We start from the raw sequence: 22,998 nt of genomic DNA, 5'->3' as shown, positions 1-22,998 counted from the left end.
TATATGTACCATACAATTACAACTTGGAAGTCTTTAAAATATGAATATGTAATTCATTAAAATGGGTTTAAATACTTGAATATTTTTCTGAAACTCAGAAATTTCTTAAACTTGGTGCTAGGATTCACTCGAAGGGTTTTGCACACCTAGTATTTTAAATCTCTTTTCCTTGATGTGTAAGTTATAAGAGTAATAATGCCACAATCGACTTAAAAACTGATATCTGAGCACAAACATTTATGTCTTTAACCAAAATAAAGGACATGTTTGAACCCAGAAATATATCAATCTGATGCATGATTGATAAACAGTACGAGAATGTGCGAATCTGTTTGTAGTTTTGAGGCACATGAAGTATTTAACACTAGAACAGAACATGCAGCAAACTTTATAACTAGATATATAAGGTGCTCTATACAGAATAAAACTACTCTTAAGAAAGTAATCATTGGTCCTCATAAAAGGATTCCCTAAATACAATGCATGTAAGTAATAATGTTTAACAATGAAATTATAAACACAAAACATTTATCCATTCAGTAAAATTATTTATCCTCACACAAACTGACAAACTGTGACTTACATGTAGAAATCAAAGTCACAATGTAGCAATTCAATTGTCTGACATTTCTGCATGTATTTCATCCATAAAAATTGGAGTGATACTGTAAAGGCACAGTTGAGAGTAACAATATGATAATAGAGAGAATCCTGAACTTAATTTTCAACTGAATATTATTAGCAATGGGTCAACAATTCAGTCTTTGGTTCCTCGTTCCACCGGGTCTTGCAACCCAAACTAGAATAGCAATGAAAAAAATCGATTCCATAATCAATACCAGTATTTATACCAGGCTGTTTTAACACACAAAAACCATGTATAAGATAATAATATTTACTGCGTTTCATAAGTACCATGAAGCATTTTTAAATCAAACAGTAATACTATGCGACCCCCTATGCAAAGAACAAGACTCTCCATTAAATGGGACATCCTAAAAAAGCTTGTGATATTACATAATAATTTGGAATCAGAAACGATAGCCCCAGGAAAACTATTCACAAAAAAGCCACTTGCTATTGTTCATACATAGGTTTTTTACCCAGTGTGTGAAAATAGGTATTAGCATATTGTAGTGTACATGTCTTACACATAAAGCATCTCACAGACTTCATTAATAATTTGAAATTGGGAAGGTGGCAACTAAAACAATTATCTACAATAGCCAATTGTATCCATAAGTTTTGACACTAAGTCTGCCAGAGAGTATGAATGTATCACATTCCATGTGCTTCACTCATAAAAACTTTTCATGCTTTGCATGTATGAAAACTTTCATCGGAGAAGACAGGTTCTGAAAAACATAGCACAAATCCTGATATACTTAGTTTGTTTCATCCACTCTGCATTTCGATTTGTCAGTTTACTTATCACAAAATATGAGGTTGCAGGCGTTATCTTACATAGGCACTTAATGCATATGTTATGATATTCAGAGTTCAAACTCAAAAAAACCCCTACACCATATAAGTGGGTCCTTTAATAAATGTTTAGAAAACCCACGAAATGAGGCTTGTAATATTGAAAATGGTTTGCTTTTAGTAAGACTCATCCCTCTAAGAATGCTGTTGAAGTTACAGCCATATCCATCATCATTTCATTTTCATAGTCGATTGAACCAATAAACTTGCTTATTTAGAAAAATGAAAATAAATGAGTTTTGTGCAGTGATTGAATACTTCTATTTTAAAGGCTTAAAACTGAATGAGATGGAAAGGATAAATTGAGCTTCTTATGGCCTCTTTTTTGACTGACTATATGAAATAATATTACCTTGAGCCATAAAGGGTTAAAGCTTTACGTCTTAAGGAAATACTATTTAATACAATCAGACCGAAGAGATCAAAGCTGAGTTGGATGAAGTTCATGGGACACCTGCTTCTGTCATTGTGACTATTTCCAACAGGGCAGATGATGAGATTGAACATGGCCATATATCCACAAATGACAAACATCATTTAGGATATCCAGTGAAAGTGACTTCATCTGAAATAAATGACAATATCCACAGCAAGGTTTTGACTTATTGACAAATCAAAATTTGTGAAAATAGTTGAGGCCACGGGCATATCACAAGGTATATTGTTTTCAATTTGCATGAAAAATTAATGTGAAAAAATATTGGCAGGTTAGGTGCAGCATTTTCTCCCGGTGGAGAATAAATACAATTGTGTGTTCAATGTGGAGGCTGGTTCAACACTTTTCCATCACAATCCTGTTGTGAGTTCCTCCATCGATAAAGAATTGTGGATGAAACATGGATACACTGCTACACTTTAGAGACAAAGGAACAGTCAAAACAGTGGGTTTCTTAAGACAATCTGATTCCGAAATAGGCGAATACGATGAAACTGGCGGACAAAATAATGGCCATGGTTTTTTGGTGTTCACACCGAATCATCAACCTTCATCACTTGCAATGAGGACAAAAAAAAATTGTGAGTATTATGTATCGTTATTGCACCAGTTCAGCGAAGAAATCACAAGAAAAAACATCCTTATTTGTCAAAGAAAAAAGTTCTCGTCCATCGAGACAATGCACAGAGGCACACCAGCCACCAACACACGTTACTTATTTTGGAGACCTTCAGAAATCCTACTTAATGGATGGCTTACAAAAGTTGGAGAAACCAAGGGAAAAGTCATTTGAGCTGAAAGGAGATTACGTTGAAAAATAAAAATAAGCTAGCAAAATAATTTACTTTTCCATTTTTTCTGACGGCCTAGTGAATGACCCAAATACAATGAAAAATTACATTCTACAGACAACCAAAAAACACGCAGAGAAATGCACACATGTTCACACTTATCATGTAGGAAATGGATTAACTAAGATTTACAATATCTGAAATAATTATTTTCCTTTCGTCCCAGATAATGGAGAGTCTACTACAACTATGACCAATTGTGTCACAAACTTTACTCTGCTATGGAGATATGTGGTCCACAATTGCTCATGGCTATTCAGAACCTATGAGAAATCAAGTTTTATTATTTAATAAAAATAATTTGTTATGATATAATTTTTATGAATTAAAGGAATAATAATTTAACTCTTGCTTGGGTTTTAGTTATATTTGGTGACTCCTTAATATTTGAAGAAATGTTACATAAAAGTCATTAGACATTTCAATGGATGATGCTTTACTATGCATAGTTATAACTCTTTAACTTTTGACCTAAATCTCCAAACTTAAATATCAAACTTGCCACAGTCCAAAATATTTAAAATTTTACTTAAATTTATATGAGTATGAAAATATGACATGGAGGGCTCCTCAGCCTAGGGAACCTCAATGGGAAATTTGAAGACTGAACTTATACCACACAAATATCCAACATGGTGATTGTTATTGATTTTTGTGAGTGGACTGTGCTTTTACTATTGAAAATCTTTACATTCACTCAGCTAAAAAAGAAACTGAGAACGGAAACCAAAAACTTAACTGGCATCGGAACTGACCCATTGCTAATTCTTTTGCCAATTCAATATGGCATGAATAAATATAACACCAGCAAATACTATGGAATGCTCTGATTATAAGGATAAAACTCAGTATCTTTGACTCAGTATTTATTTACTCATGATGGAAATATTTTGTCAGATTTATTCTCAGTAGACCAAAAGCACTTACAGGTATAACAGATCAACCTTTCATTCAAACACCCAGGACTTATGATTTATCCTTTTCAAAAGTACAGATGATTAGATTAGGCACTAATAACATATTTGATAGCATATAAGGCACACTTTTCCAAAGCAATGTCTCAAAAAATTTCTCCTAGGTCGAATATGAAAAAGTGAGGCTTTCCATCGGTTATTGTTTAGCCCCCACGCTCACAGTACAGTGGGTTAATGTCACCCCAGAAGGCCGGTGGGTTCTCCTTAATCTGACTGCGAAATATTATTAGCTATGTAAATGATACTGTAGTTAGTATTATTACTATTGGTCCTACAACTGATGCATTTGATAATCACCAGACTGCAAAAACATTATTCTCCTGAATAATTAAGCCCTTCTGAAATGTGGGTGCATTTTACAAGGATGATTTCGCAAACGCCACCAAATACATAAACTACATCTAAGAAAAATGCTATTTCTGAAAAAGAGTACCAGGATTGTATTAGTTCTTTATAAATATATCACTTTCATTATTTCAATAAACCAGTTGTGGCTTATGTAGTGCACACAATTGTGTACACTAAATAAAGCTGATACAGATTGATAACCCCAAAGAGGTAGGCACAAGAATGGATTTTAATGTTCTCCAAAGCTATCATTTTAAATGTATTAAGGGTTACTCAACCATAAGAATGGATAAGACATCATTCTTAATCATTGGAAAGGAAAATACAGCTATGCTAATTCCACTTAATGTAATATTTAAGTGCAATCAACATGAAAGCAATGTGAAAGCTTCTTTGGTTAACACGCTCCTTCTTCTTTTGTCCCTAATACTCGACCATTTTGGTCCATAGCACATCCAAGACAGGTTAACTGTTCCTTCTGCTCCACTTTATGAACTCATATTTTGATATATTATTTAAAATTCCTCTTTTTTCAAAAAGCACAACCTTTGTTTTTTGTACATTAATTTATATCCCATTCCTACTCCACTGCTATTCTAATGTGCTCAGCAATACTTGTAACCCCTTGGCTGACTGACAAACTAATGCTTGATCATCCGCAAGCCTGACTAATTTTATGAATTCCCTTCTGACTTTCATTCCTATCTCCAGTTCTTCCTATGCCTCCTTAGTCCTTTACTTCACATTTACAAAGAGGAGCACATATGATAATGGTTATCCCTGTCTTACCCCTTTCCTAACACTGTCCATCCTGACTCCCCAGCTGCCACTTGCACCTGAGCAGTCTTGAGACATGAACAGGTTGCAGATAAGTCTCCTATCCCTCCAATCTATTCCTCTATTTTCAGCATCAAATGCATTAATTCTACCCAATTCACCATATTGAATGCCTCGACATCTACAAAACAGAAAAATATATCTTGATTGTATCCTATGTTCCTCTCCCATTATGAACCCAAACTGATCATCCCTTAAGGAATCATTTTCCTCCTCTTCATCCTTATATTGATAATCCTGAAAACCAATATGGCTGCATATGAAATCAAACTTATTGTTCCACAGTACTCATATATGTACTCATACCTTTCCCTTTTTTTGGGATATGGACTAACAATGATCAGACTTGATTTTCCGGTCAAGTTCCTTCCTCATAAATGCTACAAATTAGTTCATAAAAACTCTTCCTCCCCTTCAAGTTCAATTCCTTTAATACCCTATCTATCTTGCCATTGAGAAAGCCTGGACTTGAGCTATCCTCATCTACATTATATCCTCTTTCTATGCCTAACCTTACTGGTCAAATGTCTTTACCACCCAGTGTTTCTTTACATTCCTTCTATCTTGAATCTTTCCTGTTTCAATCAACAATTTTCCTGACTTATCTTTGATTCTTTGAATGGATTTTCCCTTCATACTTTATGGCAGTGCTTTCACTTTCCTATACAGTACACATAATCCACCCTTCCTCTGTAAACTTTCCATATCCTTGCACTTCTTTTGCAATGCTTCTTTCACTCCATTTATTTTCTGACTCAAGATTATTATTTAACTCTATATACTTCCTTCTACCTATCTGTGTTTATGTTCTTCAATATACATACATTTATATTTTTTAAGAGATGACACCTTTATGGCGTTCACCAATGTTTGATTCATACACACATTTATAGATTACAGTGGTGGTGTCGAAACATCAAAACTACATATGTGAGTGTCCTTTCTTTGTGTTTCTATGTTTTAAAAATCTACATCAGTGTTTTTATATATTTGTGCATCCCTGAAAAGCATTCTATTTTGAAGATATTTATATATATACCTAGATCAACGTTTTGCTGGTATAATTATAAAATCCAAATTAACTTCACATTATAAGGTATCATGCAAAGTAATGCAAAATTTTTCAACCAGCATCAATTTGCTAAAAATCAATTATAATCACATGAGAAAGCCATGAAGTAAAAATACCACAAAGTTATACACTACAAAAATTGACAAAAATGACATTTAAAAGAGCATTAAAACATGCAAAAAAAAGGGGAAATGCACAATGATACCACAATTTAATATACACTTTACTAATCTGCGGCTTAGATGAGGTAGGCTCAGGGTGCCTACAATGCATTAGTTGACATTATGCATTTCAGTTATTTGATAAGCATGCATTTACAACACCAAGTACCCACTTCCCAATCTTAATACGCCATTTCCTACACTACAGATATAGGTATTCTCACAAAACAGCGAGATAATATTCAAGAAGAATACGATTTCATCTACTTTACATGCATTAAAATGAACTCTAATTAAAAAAAAATAAAAATACACATTTTTGATAATATGGGTTACCACACAATTTAGAAAGGGCTTGGCTGGTCTGGTCCTAGAATTTGCAAGGTTTACTGCAATGAGGGTAAATGACCGAATTAATCATGAATATTTAATTAACAAACTGCTAATTATTTATTATACTCCTCTAACACCTATGCGCTTCATAAAATATAAGAAGTGAAATCATTTTTACAATTCTTTGGAAGAAAAGGTTTCGCAATAGAAATAATCTTTTAAGAAAACTGCCACCTAAATCCTGAAGTAGATGGAGTTTAGATGATGCAGTAATAGGACTGTGCAACACTCATTTTCCAAAACTGAGTGTTGATATAATATAACATTGACTTTTTCAATCTTAATTTCATTTTACATTTTTCATTCATTTTGAAGTATTATTTCCTTTATTTTGTAATCAACTCTAAATACATGGACCAATGGCCATACTGTAATTTGATTGGATATTAGTGGACATTTGTAAATCCTTTTATTACACTAGAATTGGTTTTGATGCTTCTTGTGCCATTAAAAAATAATACTATTTTCACTATATAATGGTACTTCATCCATAGCCTAATACTGCCTGCAGTAAATAAGAAAGAAAACATCCTCCCTTGATACTCTTTGACTTCAGCTATTTAATTTAAATGCTTTCAAAGAGACTAAGTAAATTATTTCCGACGTCAAAATGAGAACAGTTTCAGGTAATAAACATGTTTGCTGCAAATGACAGTATTATTTTTAAGAAATATTTTAAGCAGATTTGATCACTTTAACCGGTAATATAGAACTTGAGTACTAAATGCACAGCCCTTCCCAAAATTGGTACATATCCAAGGATCAAGAATCAATGGAAAATAAAAATCACACATTTTATCATTCCCTCCCCATTTCATAAAATCTTGAAGTGATGGAAGGACTTTTGCGTTTCCTAAGTCCCAACAGCTGTGATGGCGAGAGTAATGGTAACAGCTCCTGCCATGGTCACTTGTGCCAAATAGGCTGAAGGGTAGGAGTCAGGCAAAAGGCATTCCATGCAGCATCTGTCCCTCAGTGCTGAAAAAGCATCTGATGCCACTGGAGCAGCCATTTGAATGATATTATGCTATAAAAACACTACATATTAAGGAAGGCAGCAAGAAATCACCTCAGTTATTATCCCATGGAAGGATGATAGACACAATAATTAGAATAAGTCCTGGTAACAATGGGACTTGGCCCAATGGGCTATGTGTTGTAACCAGCAGGGAGAGATGTTACTAGAACTAAGGTCATCATCTCATGGAATCCTTGCAAAGCTAAATGTATGGTTGTACACAGCACAGTATAGTCTGTGTCCATCCAAAATCTATATCAAATGGTAGAATACCCAAAATAATAATTTCAATACATTAAAAAGCCGATTTTCAGATGAAAGTAGAAAAATAAAAGTTTTTGTTGAATGAAAACTAATTTTAGCAATAAGAAATATGTTTAATAATAAATAGATAAAGAACATACTACGGCCGAGTGCATGGAAAGAAAGTAAAACCCAAAGCCGTACACTTAAGGGCACTTATAGGTGGAATGTAGAAGGGGGTGGGAAAGTTATTGTTTGGCGGGAAGCCAGAGGCCAGTGACCCGTCACTCAAACAAATGAAATTTAAAATAAATAGTTCTACCAATTACTCCCTTGATCAGGTATTTGCACACCAAATTGACCTTCACAAGTCGCAACCACACACACACGCAGGGTTTACGGGGCGGGAAGCCCGACGCCAGTGACCCGTCACTCAAACAAATGTAAAATAAAATAAATAGTTCAAACAATTACTCCCTTGATCAGGTATTTGCACACCAAATTGACCTTCACAAGTCGCAACCACACACACACGCAGGGTTTACGGGGCGGGAAGCCCGACCCTGTAAACCCTGCGTGTGTGTGTGGTTGCGACTTGTGAAGGTCAATTTGGTGTGCAAATACCTGATCAAGGGAGTAATTGGTAGAACTATTTATTTTAAATTTCATTTGTTTGAGTGACGGGTCACTGGCCTCTGGCTTCCCGCCAAACAATAACTTTCCCACCCCCTTCTACATTCCACCTATAAGTGCCCTTAAGTGTACGGCTTTGGGTTTTACTTTCTTTCCAAGAAATATGTTATTCCATACATTTAACAAATTGTCAAGAAGCCACATGATCAGATACTGGTTACTTGTCATGGTGGTGGACATTATTAGTTCATTTATATATAACTGATGATGCTACTAAGGCATATTGATGGTTTACTCGGGGAGAGTACTAATTGCCATTTCAAGACTTTAGCCAATGAGAAAATTGAGAAAATCAAAGCTAGGAATCATTTGATTTTGTACGAATTTGGGAGAAAATCAGGAAAAGGGCAGGTTTTCGAAAAAAAGATGGAATATGGTATTTGAATATCTGATAAGGATAATATACTTTAGGTTTGTGAGACGAGTTATGTTTGGCATAGGCCAATGGATGTTCAGACCCTGACAAAAAAATGAAACTATAGTATTAGAGTAGTACTGACCAACTTTGGCAAAGATCACAAGTTGCACATAAGGTGATAAGGGATGATTCAATGGAAGTAACAAATCAGATTCTGAACATTGACTTAAATCAGGATAGAAGACTATATTTGCCAAGAATTGAAATGAAAAAATCCTCGCCCTAGGAATAAAAACTCGGTGCTGCTTTAAAGCACCAGAGCATCAGTTAACTTCCTGTTCCAGCACCACCACTTCCAAGCATTCAGAGGCCATCAACAGTTTTCACTGGACTGTTGCATGGGATAGATGGGAAGAAAAAAAAGCTATCTTAGAAAGGAGGATGTATACTTGCTCTAAGGTCGCTTCATGATAGCTTAGAAATTCAATGAGGAAAAAACCACTTAAAATAGTGTTAAGTGTGAAACTGAATGCAAATACATTGCAGAAGTTGCACTTAAATGTAGGAAAATAAACAGTTCAAAAGCAGCTCAACACTTTTGAAAAATTGGGAGCTTAAGAACATTTTATTGTGTTTAACTAATATTGCGCCCCTACATAGGGGGGGAGACCCAAAAATAACAGGAATGTTGCTATAGATTCCTTAGTTCTCAATATATTTACATTAAATTTTGTTCACCTTCATAGTATTCCCCATTGACCACAATGCACTTCTCCAAACGATGCTTCCATTGTTCGAAACATTCCTGAAATTCATTTATCGCGATGTCCTTTAGGCCTTCTAGCGATTTTTGTTTTACCTCCTCCACAGTGTCAAAATGCTTTTCTTTCATGTCCCTTTTGAGTCTGGGGAACATAAAGAAGTCACAGGGAGCTAAATTTGGTGAGTAGGGGGGTGGACAATCGATGTCATGCCGTTTTTTGTCAATAATTGCATCACGGAGAGGACGGTATAAACCGGCGCATTGTCATGATGGAAGAACCAGTCGCCTGTGTGCCAAAGATCTGCTCATTTCTTCCGGATACTCTCGCTCAATCTCTTCAAATCCTTCATTGGATTTAGATGTGTTCTCTGAGTGGATTAGATGAAATTAACTATTTCTTGGTTTACCTATTTCTCGGCTTGAATAGAAAACAGTTTTTCCAATATTCCAGTTTGCATCCTTAGGTCCTGCAGTCACTGCATTTTCACCAACTTTATAAAGGCCATTCTGTCCCATTGCTGTCCTCTGTTTGGGAGGTGGCTCTCTCTTGTTTCTCTTTTCCATTCACTATGCTGTGGATATCCGTCTTCTCAGTTTAAGTTTCTAGGCATTTTTCTTACCTTCAGGGCTTCTCTCTTGAACAGCATCACTTCACTTTGACTGTTACTCACATGGAATGTGGAATTTTTGCTTTGGGCCTCATCAGATTGTCAGGTATCTTTATCAAACAGTTGTATCTCGATCTGACATCATGCTTCCTCAGGACTCGGGCAATATTTTACTTGATAACAATGTCGGTGACTAAAGTCACAAGTAGGGAGATGAGCCGAGCATGATTGAAATTTATTTTTTCGGATGGTCAATTCATCATCACACTGCCACTGCATGGACCATTCCCACCCCACCACAATACAGAATTTGATTCTGCTTCAAAGTTACCAGGTCATAAGAGTAACATATCAAAATCCATCTGAAAATTGAAAATCCTCCTTGAGATTCGACTCTCTCAAATTTCATATGGTGCTTCTTGGGAAGCAAGTTCAAACTTTGGAAGAATTTCTATAAATCATAGAAGGGGTAGAAAAAAAACCATCAGGAACATTGACTCATATAAGCAACTACTCCTTCCCCTATCTACCCTAAATTCCATTATTGCTGTGTGCAAATGTGGTACTGTGTAACTAAAAAAGTGCCCATTGCCATTGGAAAGTCTGCAAAACCAGTGTTTCAAGAATGCAAAAAAGTTACCTGTGAAACTTTTAGCAAGCTCTAAATCATGAATGACATCATGAGATATTTTGCAAGTTCTTAATGAACAACAATTTGCGGACAAGATAGGAAAACTCTCATTTGTAGACAATTGTTTCAATAATTCCTTACAAAATCAAGTGATGTTGATTGTAGTATCGGAATAACTTAGCTTTTACTAAGCTCCATCTCTCACTAGACTGCTGTTTAAGTTTTAGCTATATCCATCATGTAATTTCATTTTCATAGTCAACTGAATCAACAAACTTTTGCTAATTTCGAAACACAGAAAAAAATGAGTTCCATGCAGTGATTAAACACTCCTATTCAAAGGCTTAACACCTTGGTATGTCCAGTGGAAGTGACTTGCTTAGAAATTATAGATAAAATGGCTCATGATATTGTTTTGAGGAATCAACAAATCAAAGTTTTCAATTTGTTGAGGTCACAGGCATATTACAAGGCAGAGTGTTATCAATTTTGCAAAAAATATCGGCTGTGAAAAAAATCACGACGAGATGGTAGCTACATTTGTTTTCAGCGAAGAGTAAACTCAAACGCGTAGCCAATATGGGGGCTGGTTTGCAGTTTTTCCCTCACAATCCTGCTACGTTTCTTTCCAGCTCAAAATTCCTAATCCTATAGCTTGATAATCTACAAACCTGATTTTATGAATTCCCCACCAACTTTCATCCCTATTGCCAGTTTTTCCCCTGCCTCCCTTACCATTTCCTCCACATTGAAAAATATGGGTGATAATGGACACCCCTGTCATAACCCTCTTCCTAACACTGCCCATTCAGATCCATCCACTCTCACCTGAGCAGTCTGAGACATGTACAGGCTTCAGATAAGTTTCCTATCACTCCAATCTACACCTATTTTCTGCATTAAATTCATTAATTCTACCCAATGCACTCCATTGAATACCTTAAAATTCATAAAATAAGAATAAACATCTTGATTGCAATCTATGTTCCTAACTATTAGTGATCTCTCTTCAATGGCATCACACAAACTGCTCCACTTTCTGAACCCAAACTGATCATCTCCTAAGTAATCCATTGTTCTCCTCTCTATCCTCTAATTGATGATCCTAAGAACCAGTTTAGCTGTATGCAAAATCAAACACTGCTCCATAGTCTTAGAAAATGGCTACATTTCCCTTTTCTGGGAAGGAAACTAATGGTTACCCGATGAAATCTTACACCCACATTCATCCCACATAATACTAGGAATTGATCCAAAAGTAGCTCTACTTTTTAATGATAAGTATTTCACATACTCCCTATGTAATGCTGACTTGACTAGAACAACAGAGGTAAAGCCCATCCTAAACAGGCAAACAATAACTGGCATCATTATGTTGTAATACCTATATAAAGTTGTCTGGGTATTTATGATGTTGACTTCAGCAAGAGGTTATTTTTATACACAGTAAGATAATAAATCTGAAGCCATTCAGATGTAGGACAAAAAATGTATTATTGTAGAATTCATTGAACACAGTAAACCTGCTGTGGCAGAAAATTGCAATGGGGAAATAAAAATGCTAGAAGATTGTCAGCTCTCATTCTGGTTATAACACTTCAAAGATTTTAATAAAACCTTAAAGAGCTAATTCTCTCTTCAAAACATGTAACATAAAGTGCTGTAATGTTTCATATTACAAGTGAAGTTGATTCAAAAATAAGAACAAAACTAACACCCCAGAATTCTACTTTTTAAGTTATTCCTTCAGCTTTTAAACATCACCTTTGGAAGGTGGTTCAAAGTTCCTCTAACAGGTTCAGACACTAAAGACATTAAAACCATTTAGCAGAAAATCCTTTGAAAAATAATAAATGGCAACACAAATGAATGAAATGCTTAGAAAATATAAGTTTGGACCCAGAAATGTCATCACCATGACCACCAGATGTCTATGGCTAAAAAGGCTTTTGAAGTAAGTTAAAAATGAGCACTTGAATTTCTCATAAAGGAAGCTTCCTCCTCCTCCATTAAATGTGTCAAATGTGCACGCTTATGGAAAGCAACATGTTTCAATAATCCAATTCAATGCCCTTGGATGTGGCAAACTATCCTATGGAGTGTTGTGATCAGATAGGCCAAAAGCCGCTGCAAAAAAAGAGGATTGTTTGACTTGCTAATGTGTCAGTGAATGGAATTTAAAAAAATTAAAACTGTGCGAGAGGAACTAAAATTCAAAGCATATATGAATAATACTTAAGGGAGGACTTTTGCACAATTATGCTGTGCATCCCTGCATTTGGTTCAGCATGGAAAGCTGTTGAGCAGCCTCCAAGTAAAAATGAGATGAAAAGTCAATTTAGCATGAAACATATATTAAAGCACCAGGAAGGTCTACGAAAACAAAATAAAACCAATTATGTGCCACCTCCAAGGAGAAAATCAAAAAAATCTACATTATGCGGGCAAAGTTTTTTATCCAAAACATAGTAGTTTTTGTGCATTACGTTCCTGTACACTGTAAAGACATCATCATAGCCTTCCTCATTCTATGACATTGCCCAGCACTTTAAATTATAGACACCTATTGTATACAGTAGCAAGGAATTTCAGTATGTATGTTCACAAAAATAACGTGAAGAAGCAAACAAAACACCCACAATAGAAAACTGTGACGTAATAAATTTTCCCATTTAAATTATAAAACTAAGTGTTATGTGAGATAAAAATATATAATGGCAATGAGGTTTGAAACAAATGAAAGCATCGAAAACCATAATTTAACAGAAAAAAATAAGAACCCTGCCATGATTACCTGTTGCTAAGTCCCGTGTTTGATTTTCTTTGCGTAGTGGGTGGAAGCCTGGTGAAAATAAACATAAAAAAGAATAGGTATTTAGACAGACACAATTGTCATAATATAAAAAATACTGGACCAGCAAAACATAAATATTTCTGTCCATGAGAAGTATGTAACTTTTTCCATTAAAATAGGAAACTTGTTTTCTGAAAAAAATGAACAAATACAGAACCATTGCAATAATAAACTGAATAAAAAGTAATTATAAATATCGGTGATTGTTATAAAATGAAAATAATGGCAGGAGAGAATTTTTAAAAGTGTTTATATGGGTTAAAAGGTTTTATAAGCATCATTTTAATATTATTGATCACAAATTAGATAGTAAGCTTAACTAAGCTTTTATTAATCACGTTGAAATTTGAGGTACAATAGAAAGAAAATCCAGTCTTGCATTAAGGGTATACATATGTATTTGCCGACATATTTTTAAAACATTATGGTCGGATAAAAATTGCATTTTTGGTCGTGGCCATTCAGCAAGCATGAACTCAATTTAAAACGATAACAAAATAAGACTGGTTGGAATTTCCAGTTGTCATTTTAATAAAAATTTTTTGATGCATAGGAACAGTAAAGGATGTATTTAGAAAGTTAACCCTAAAGAAGTCATTGCATTTTAACGAGCATGTCTCCGTTTACATCTATTTATACACACGTTTATTGGCAAAATTAAATTTGGGAATGGCAATAGTTATTATAAACACATAGTCGGAGGGTATGTAAATATTAACGCAAGTGCAATGAAGGAAGTGAGGGCTATGCCCGAGGTCTGATGCCACTTCCTCTGATGCCATTTTTCTGGTGACTCATCAAAGATTTGAGTCACAGAATATAACTGCACATGCCATGCTACACCTAGATAGCAAAAGTTTTCAATGTGTTGTCAAAGCATTTGGTCACAATCACTGAGCATTTCATTTCTATATTAATACTGCAATGATTTTTAACCCCTAACGAGTGGAAAAAATACAATTCTAAAATTTAGGTTGATATGAATGCATATTTATTCTTCGATATTTACTTTTTAAGTGCAATGAAACATTGGACTCATTTTTATTTGCATTGATGAAGCGTCATTAAAATTGTTAAGATTCTTCCAGCAGATTGAGTCAGTTCATCACACATTTTCCATAACCTCTGAGTTACGTTAGCTATATTTAATCCCTGCCAGCTTACTTCTGTTTACATTACTATGAAAAACTAAATGCTTATGATCCTAATGAAATAATTAATTATATATATATATATATATATATATATATATATATATATATACACACACATATATATATATATATATATATATATATATATATATATATATATACACACACATATATATATATATATATAATTTAATTATTTTAGCCATCACAGACACCCATTGGGTGGTTCACATTAAAGGACTGCGTGTATGACCGGACGTTTGTACTGGGGTAGATACAAAATTGTATAATATCATATGGAATATTAAGAAGACTCATGCAACTCAATGTGATTTTGGGTGTTTAGTCTTAAGACCTGGCCAAGAAATGGCCCTTATGGTAAATGGACGACAATATTATCTCCTTCCATTCTACAGAGACAGTTAACTTTCAGATTATAACACAATTTTTCCATGAACATCTTCAAACTAGGGTAAGTATAATGGATAGAAACAACAGAAGTGTATAGCTTTTTTTGTGACCTAATTGCAGGTATTTTCACATTCACTTTTGCTCAGTTTAATTTTTAATACATTCTTTTTATGTGCTTGGATTGAAAATGTTTGAAGAATATAATAGTTTTACGAATTGCAGGCTGTTTATTTCACCCTTAATTTACCAGTAATAACACCCATTACATTATCCAAGCTTTACTCTCCACAGCAATAACAATCACACAAAGATTTTCCAATGCTTTGTACTGTCCTGTGACACAATAAATTATACTCCTCATAATTAACTTCAAAATAATTCATGATACGTATTGCGAACTTGTGGGTCGCGGTAGTCCAGTGGGTAGAGCGTTGGACTGCTGACCGGAGGGTTCCGTGTTCGATTCCCGGGCAAGGCCGTCTGGGCACCTGCACCTCCACCCAAGCTATGTGATTTTTCAGGTACCAGGTCTTCCTGGGAAACCATAACCGGCACAAGGAAAGGAACTGGCCCCCCCACCCTGATGTGTGAATTTTCACATGCCATATAGGGCTTAGTACTGGGTGATCTCTACCATCACCTACTAAACCGACCTTCGGGTTGATTACTGTGTTTATGGTTTTTATTGCGAACTTTTCATGGACTACTCATTTCCCTGATGACTGGACTATGTTCATAATGACAGCTTTAGCAGGGTCAGCCGACAAAGTAGAAAGTTCTGGTTTCTGTGTAACTGTGAGCACAACTTCACAGTTTTGGTAACAATGTTTCTAATGCTTCAATGTGCTTTTTGCTAATTTTCTCTTCAAGCATAACTTTAAAATGGCATGATTTTTTAGTGATTACGAAGGATATGAAGTTAGTTAAAAGTGAAAAGTCATAATGATTGGCTGTAGAAAGAAAGCTGCTGAGGTAGAAAGAATGGTTTCCAGATGCAGAGAAGGAATTAATTTGGAGGTAACCTCAGTCCAAAGAACTTACTGCTCTCATCATCTTTATTCATTTCCTTTTAAAATATCCACAATTCATGAAAGTACGTAGCTAACAGCTCTGTTTTCCCTCTTTTATTTCTTACCCCACAAACTTGGGGGATGACAAAATATAGTGTCCTCTCAGGCATACACTTTACTGGTGCTTAAAATCATTGCCACAAAAAGTTAAGTGGCTGGTATTGTAACATGCTAATGTAGATGTGGAATTCAAAAATCTATCAATTTTTTCAAGTCTGCAAACTCAATCAGAACTCATATTAACAGCACTCTTCGCAAGTTGCACACGGCAGGAGAAACACACAACTCAAAGGACTACTGAAAAAAGCAAATCTGTAATTCCTGAAATTAAATATGGCTTGGTAATATCAACATTATCCCAATCTAGTGTTTATCATCAACTTTTGATGATGGTACAAGAAACTTTCTAGCCTTCGCCATTACAATCTGTTAACTCATTGATTGTATGTGCAAAGTGAGTAAAATAACCTCTCATTTCTTTTCTAACATGATTAGAAGAATAGATTAATGGTGGGAAATATACGATTTTCATCAATCATCCTTGAATTGGTGAGATATGAAATTATGTTCCACATACAGAATGAACGGGATCATGTCTGTGATGAACCTTCCATGAACAGCAGTTTTGACTTCATTTTACATCAAGTTGGGACGTACACCTTCACAATGAATGTTGACAGCACCTAGGGATATGGACACTCCACAGAAATAAACCAAGTAATGAACAACTTGATGATGGAGCCAAGAGGATGAAATCAGCAATGGAGAGGAGCACAGGTGATCCACCTATATCACATCATATTATCAGTAATCAGAAGACTGGCCTCAGGTGATCGCTATTCCAATAATTATAATGCCTACTAGAAGCTTCACTCCATGGAATCAGACTTCAATTTTTGGAAATTTCAATCCATGGCATGTTGTAAAGAAACTCAAAATGGAAATAGAGGGTTTGAATAGGATTTGACATCAAAATCAGGACCACTAACCATAAAGAGAAACTTTAGTGCATGCTAATTTTCATGATCAAGAAAACAATACACCTAAGCTGTACAAGCAGCTATTACTGTACAGCTAATGCATCTTGTATGTCAACTACAATATTATTATGGGCTGATGTCTTTAAAAACATGATGCTTAGATGAATAATTTCTTGATTTATTGAATGAAAGAACATAGGCTGAATTGTTATACTTGCTGAGATAAAATGCCCTTCCCCTCCACGAATAGAATGTTAATAAAAAGGCCTCAAACAGTAACTTGGATGTCTTTGGCAAATGTTGTGAGAATATGACGACTTATTTTATCTGCCAACATTTAAATTGAATCATTAGAGAAAGATTTTTATGCATAATACATCATTTTGTTTATTTAACCCGGAAGTTAATGTAAAAAACAACCCCTACCTTGTGGATTCCCTGATTTAGGTGATTCAAGTAACTATGGTACATCATTAAATTGGGACTCCAATGCATCATCTTCAAATTTATGGAAAAATTATTTCAAAAATACAGTAATCAAACTTCAAAACATTGGTCATTATCTTTTCATGTTTAATAGCCAGGAAAACAGTTGAAAAAAGATTAATGATGGTTTACGGGCTTTAAAATGTGGGAAGGCTGGTCAATAAATGCAGAGGTTACATTAACACAACAGATGAAGCAAGTCCAAAAATGTTTTATAGAAAAACTTTCATGCACAAAGGAAATCATTCTTTCAAAGAGAACATGCAGAAGTTTTTTCCCAAACAGGCATGCTTTATATTATGACATTCATGATTTTCAGAAGACAATGTGAAACCAATTAAACAAATTACCCTTGATTGGATGAAGCAGAGAAAATTTATGATACAATATTATCAAAATAGGTACACACATAGCTTTAAACCATCAAGTTTAAGTGGAACTAATAAAACCATGATCTGAAAAATCATTCATAGATTGCCATATGCTTTCCAGGGGGTACACAAAACCCAATGTACATATTCGAAAAACTATGATCTTACTTTATACTACAAAAATGAGGCTTGGAGTGTGGTATTAACTGAAGCAATACAAGTAGGCATCAATGTTAAACATGAACTAGGAGTGTTTGTCCCTGAGTTACTCTGGAATCCCCAACCTTAGCATCACTAACCAATTCAAATGTTTATCTTTTGACCTGGGATGCATTATTTGATTGAGAGGAGATTTTTAATGTGATAAGTGCTAACATGGCTATGCCCAATAATAAAAAAAATGGCCTGGTACGTAAAGCACTCATTCCCTAAGCAGCCTCAAGTAATTGTGACGAACATTCATGAAAGAGGAATAAGTAAAGTAAGGTAGAGCATGCCGCCATTCTTCAGTCCATATCAAACGAGTCATTTTTCACGTACACCTTCAGGGATAATTATCTATAGATATACTAGTAAAGAACAATAGCAATGTCGATGAAACAATATAATGCTCATTTTGGAAAGTGGAGCAGCAATTATCAGAAGGGGAGGAAATATTATTTATAATTTGTAATTATAAAATACTGCAAAACGGTTTTTTAGACTAGAAGAAGTATATGATATTGCTAGGACTATCTGCCACTAACTTTATGAACTAACATACCATGGTGTTCACTCAAAAAGTTTACTACATAGAGTCTGAAAAGTAGGCATAAAACATATACAAAATGCTATCATGCTCACTGAAAACCTTTTTCAGAAAAGAAATGGTAACTTTGCCAGTTGTTTTAATCTCTGGATTTACCAGCATCTTTTAAAAATGAGGAAATAGTTCCTCTGTTTGGAATTTTGTAAATGCAAAATCATTGTAAAATGCTTTATTCTTTCTTGACATGTCCTATTCAATTGCCATAATAATTGAACCTCTTTTTGTGCAGCATTTTTGATGCCCGTTGTTGCCAATTTTCATATTAGGATAGATATTAACACAACTTCTTAAAGCACTGGCAAAAACATACTTCGCTTAATATTTCATCATTAATCTTGATATTTTTCAAAATGCACAATGCCTGAGGTTAGAAATCTTACACAGGCTCCATATATAAGGTTATTCAGTTGACCACAATTGATGAATTAATTTTGTACATTCCAGTTAATCACAGATTGAATATAAGCCTTGTCATTATATTTGATTCCTGACGATCAACTATATTTATGAAAGGTTGCTTGTGAAAGCAAGTCTGAGGGTTAAAATACCGTGGAACCTCGCTTTACGAGCACCTTGCACAGCATATAACTCACATAACTGGCAAAAATATTGGTTCCAAAAATTTCTCCCTTAACGACTGACATCAACTTTTGCATAACAATTGATGGGGAGAGGGGAATTCCTGGGTTCATTGCACGCCTGCCATTTGTCTCTAGCACTCGTTCCGCTAGCATCTTGGCATCGCTAGTGATTACACATTTTTCCACACTGGTGTTAAAACATGTTATTAGTGATTTTTTTGTGAAAAGTTAAATAAAATTTTGTACACGGTTCTAAAATTGACACTGAAGAAAAATCCATAAGAAAAAAGCCATAAGAGAATAAAAATAAAAAATAACAGTAGAAATGAAAAGTAAAACCATTGAATATTGAGAACAAGGGATAAGCGTGGCTGATCTAGTATGCACATCAACAATTGGTCAACATCATTGATTGGCCTTTTCTTTAAGAACACAGGCAAGAATATCTACGCAATGGTTACGTATTCTCCACAAGTTTGAAAGGTTACTTTTAAGGGGAGCCATGTGGTTCAAGAAGTTAATGAGAAGAACCATCATTCACAGCATTGTGAGGCACGGCGAAACAACAAGCTCTGAGTCAAAGGCAGCAGAGAACTTTTGAGTCTTTCTTCTCGTGTCAATTGGTGCAAAGAAATGACCAAGAAATACAATCGCGGTGCATCAAAAGCAGTGTATAACACCTGCACAGGTGACCAATCTTGAATCTATGCGTATGAGCCCGAAACAAAACAGCAATCCACTGTATGGGTCTTCCAAGACGAGCCAAATCCAACAAGTGATTTGTGCACGAAGCACATCGAAGCAAATGATTGCCTATTTCTTTGGAATAACTAGACAAGTGGCAACTGTACCGTCAGAGCAACATAGAACCGTGAATTCTTGAGGTACCTCAATCAGAGTGGAGAAAGTGTTACGAAAATTGGTTTGAGCGCCAGCAAAAGAGTATTGATTAAGATCAAATGATCTAATGACAATACCTAGTATGAACTTGCAGCAGTTTTTTTTTATCTTTTTCCAAATAGCCAACGAAAATTATTCCTTGCAGCAAATCTCTACAAAAAACAAGGCCACCATAACCTTCCCAACTAAAGAAATGACCTTTGCCTTTTTAGTTCAGAATTCCCACTGACACTTGATTGCTTGAAATGCTCAGTAGTTTTAGATGTGTACTGGTGTATCTGTGTTTCATCCACAGTGATGAAATTATGCCTATCATCCCGCAGATTTTGCTGGAACATCTCAAAAAATGGCCGTACAACATGTCACATGATTTTACTTTTCGTTAACAGAGAACAATACTGACACAAATGTTACATAAGAAATCTCAGGCCTCTTCACCCTTCTATCATCTATGACCATATCATGAATTTTTATCAATAATTTCTGGAGTATTAACCTTAACAGGGCATCAATAACATTCTGCAATACTTGTGCTCATATGCTCACTCCAAAAATTTTTAAACCACTTATAAACCATAATAATCGAATGCGATCAATTCACCATATGTTCTTTCCAGTTTTCCTTTAGCCTCCTGATAAAATTTTTCTCTCACAAAATAATATCTGATCAACCAACTAATTTCTCTGTCTTCCATTTTTTGGAAATAATTCAACCTGCTCACTTCAAAGAAACGTGTAATAGACCAACCTGGCTAAAACAAGAGTGAACCTTCAAGTGACGCTACTAAGTGAGAATAAATTCGATAAGCACCAGTGGTGCCATATCTCTGACTTTGCATGGACTTCTCAGACTAACCTCACACACAGGGTCCAAATAATGAGAAAAATTATTTCGTGCATGATAGGTTAATTATCAAGATTCCATGGGGCCACGTAAAAGGAGATTCAATTGAGTGCAGAAAAAGTTAAGGGCACCACTTTCATTTGATATTTCAAATTTCTAGTTTTCCTTAAGTACCTATTACTTCTTGAAAGAAATGTTAATCCAAACAAGACACAAGAACTAGACATGCATTTGATTCAAGAAGACTGAAGCATTTTGAGGATAAGATAAGAGAATAGCATAGCGTAAATCACCTCCCCTCCAATGAGGAAATGAAGACAATTGGGTGTAGGTGGAGGCAGGAGAAAATGTAGGTATAAAAAAGGTGATCATATACTTATTAATGTGAGAAGTTGGATGGATAAAAAACTTCTTCACGCACAGCGCAATCAGATGAAAATGCCAATTTTTGATGGACCATAACAATGTGGGAATGATTTAAGCACCTTTCTCATGGTAAAATGAAATTTTGACAATAAAATTGAAGTGAAATGAATAATTTTTGGAATCACACAATATTTCCCTTTTAAGTTTTTGGTAAATACGACAAAATAGCACGGTAAAACTAATTCACATTACATCAAATGATGCTAGAAATTTATCATGGTATAGGCACTTAGTTACACTATATTGCCGACCTATTGTAGTGCATCTCCCTTGAGTTCTAAAAATGAAAGTTCTGATTGGTTTATTCCATTCAATAGCAGTGTAAATCCTACCAAATCTTAGCAAGATTCCAAATGAGGACTCAAGATATTGACGTATCTGAGTCAATTCAAGTTCTTAACATTCATACTTCAAAGGACATTTACATTAAAGTCACTTGCTAAAGATTTCATAAACAAAATGGCTTAACAACAGTGATAATTTGGTCATTTCCATAAGTTCCTAGATCTTAAGTAAATCTTGACAAGTTTCTCTGAATTTTCTATGCTTGTAATCCCCCAAGATTTATTTAAATTCTAATTTCTGTCACCACAATGCAAATTAATTACCCATTTTTCATGCTTCTGCAATCAAATTTGGCACTAAAATAACCAAAATTCTAAACTAACAATGATTTTTGGCATAAAAAAGAAATCTGATAAAAGTTACGAGCATAAATCAACATACCCCATGCCCTGGAGTCCTCGCCTATCTGGAAAAGATCTCTGACCAAATAGAGAATTCCTTGTTCCTCCCATTCCTGGCTGCATGCCACGATTTGGGGAAAGAGGTTGCCCTGAGGAAGCAGAGTTCCCAGAGGGTGGGGAAGAGAAGGAGCCCCCGGCTCCCAAGAAAAGGGCCCGGTCACCACCCATTGGAGTTGGGGTTGCGTGACCAGATGAAGAGGATGAGGGAGAAGGACCCCCAAAGGCTCCCCTAGACAGCCCCTGGGTGCCCCCTCCCCCACCTCCTCCCAGACTCCGAGGTGGCTGTTGGAAGTTCAAGTTGGCCATGGAGCCACCTTGCCGGTGTTGGCGGTGATGCTGCCACGCCTTTCCACTGCTTTCACTGCTACTTCGGATGCCACCTTTGCCCTGAGAGTAGCGGTGGTGAGATGACTGACCACGGCTGTTACGCTGACCCTATGTTGTAAAAGAGATCACCAGTCAATCCTTTCTCATGAGAAGTTTACCATTGAAAATTATC

General features: G+C 35.3%; 1 protein-coding gene across 3 annotated transcripts in view; it reads right to left on the bottom strand.

Annotated features, from left to right (window-relative positions):
• Positions 1-22,693, bottom strand: part of Rga (CCR4-NOT transcription complex subunit regena) — a 57,649-nt gene extending 34,956 nt beyond the window's left edge. For all 3 annotated transcript variants that reach the window (XM_071588256.1, XM_071588258.1, XM_071588257.1), the window contains exons 1-2: positions 22,480-22,693; positions 13,663-13,710 (exon numbers count right to left, since the gene is read on the bottom strand). In XM_071588256.1, the coding sequence (XP_071444357.1) occupies positions 13,663-13,710; positions 22,480-22,667 (236 nt within the window). In that variant the 5' untranslated portion in view covers positions 22,668-22,693. The remainder of the gene's footprint in view (positions 1-13,662; positions 13,711-22,479) is intronic.
• Between the last annotated feature and the right edge of the window lie 305 nt (positions 22,694-22,998).

Source organism: Hetaerina americana, unplaced genomic scaffold, assembly GCF_022747635.1.
Source record: "Hetaerina americana unplaced genomic scaffold, ioHetAmer1.1.p SCAF_3, whole genome shotgun sequence".
Classification (NCBI taxonomy): Eukaryota; Metazoa; Arthropoda; class Insecta; order Odonata; family Calopterygidae; genus Hetaerina; species Hetaerina americana.
The sequence above is the reverse complement of the archived record's forward strand: the minus strand, read 5'-3'. Positions and strand labels throughout refer to the sequence as shown.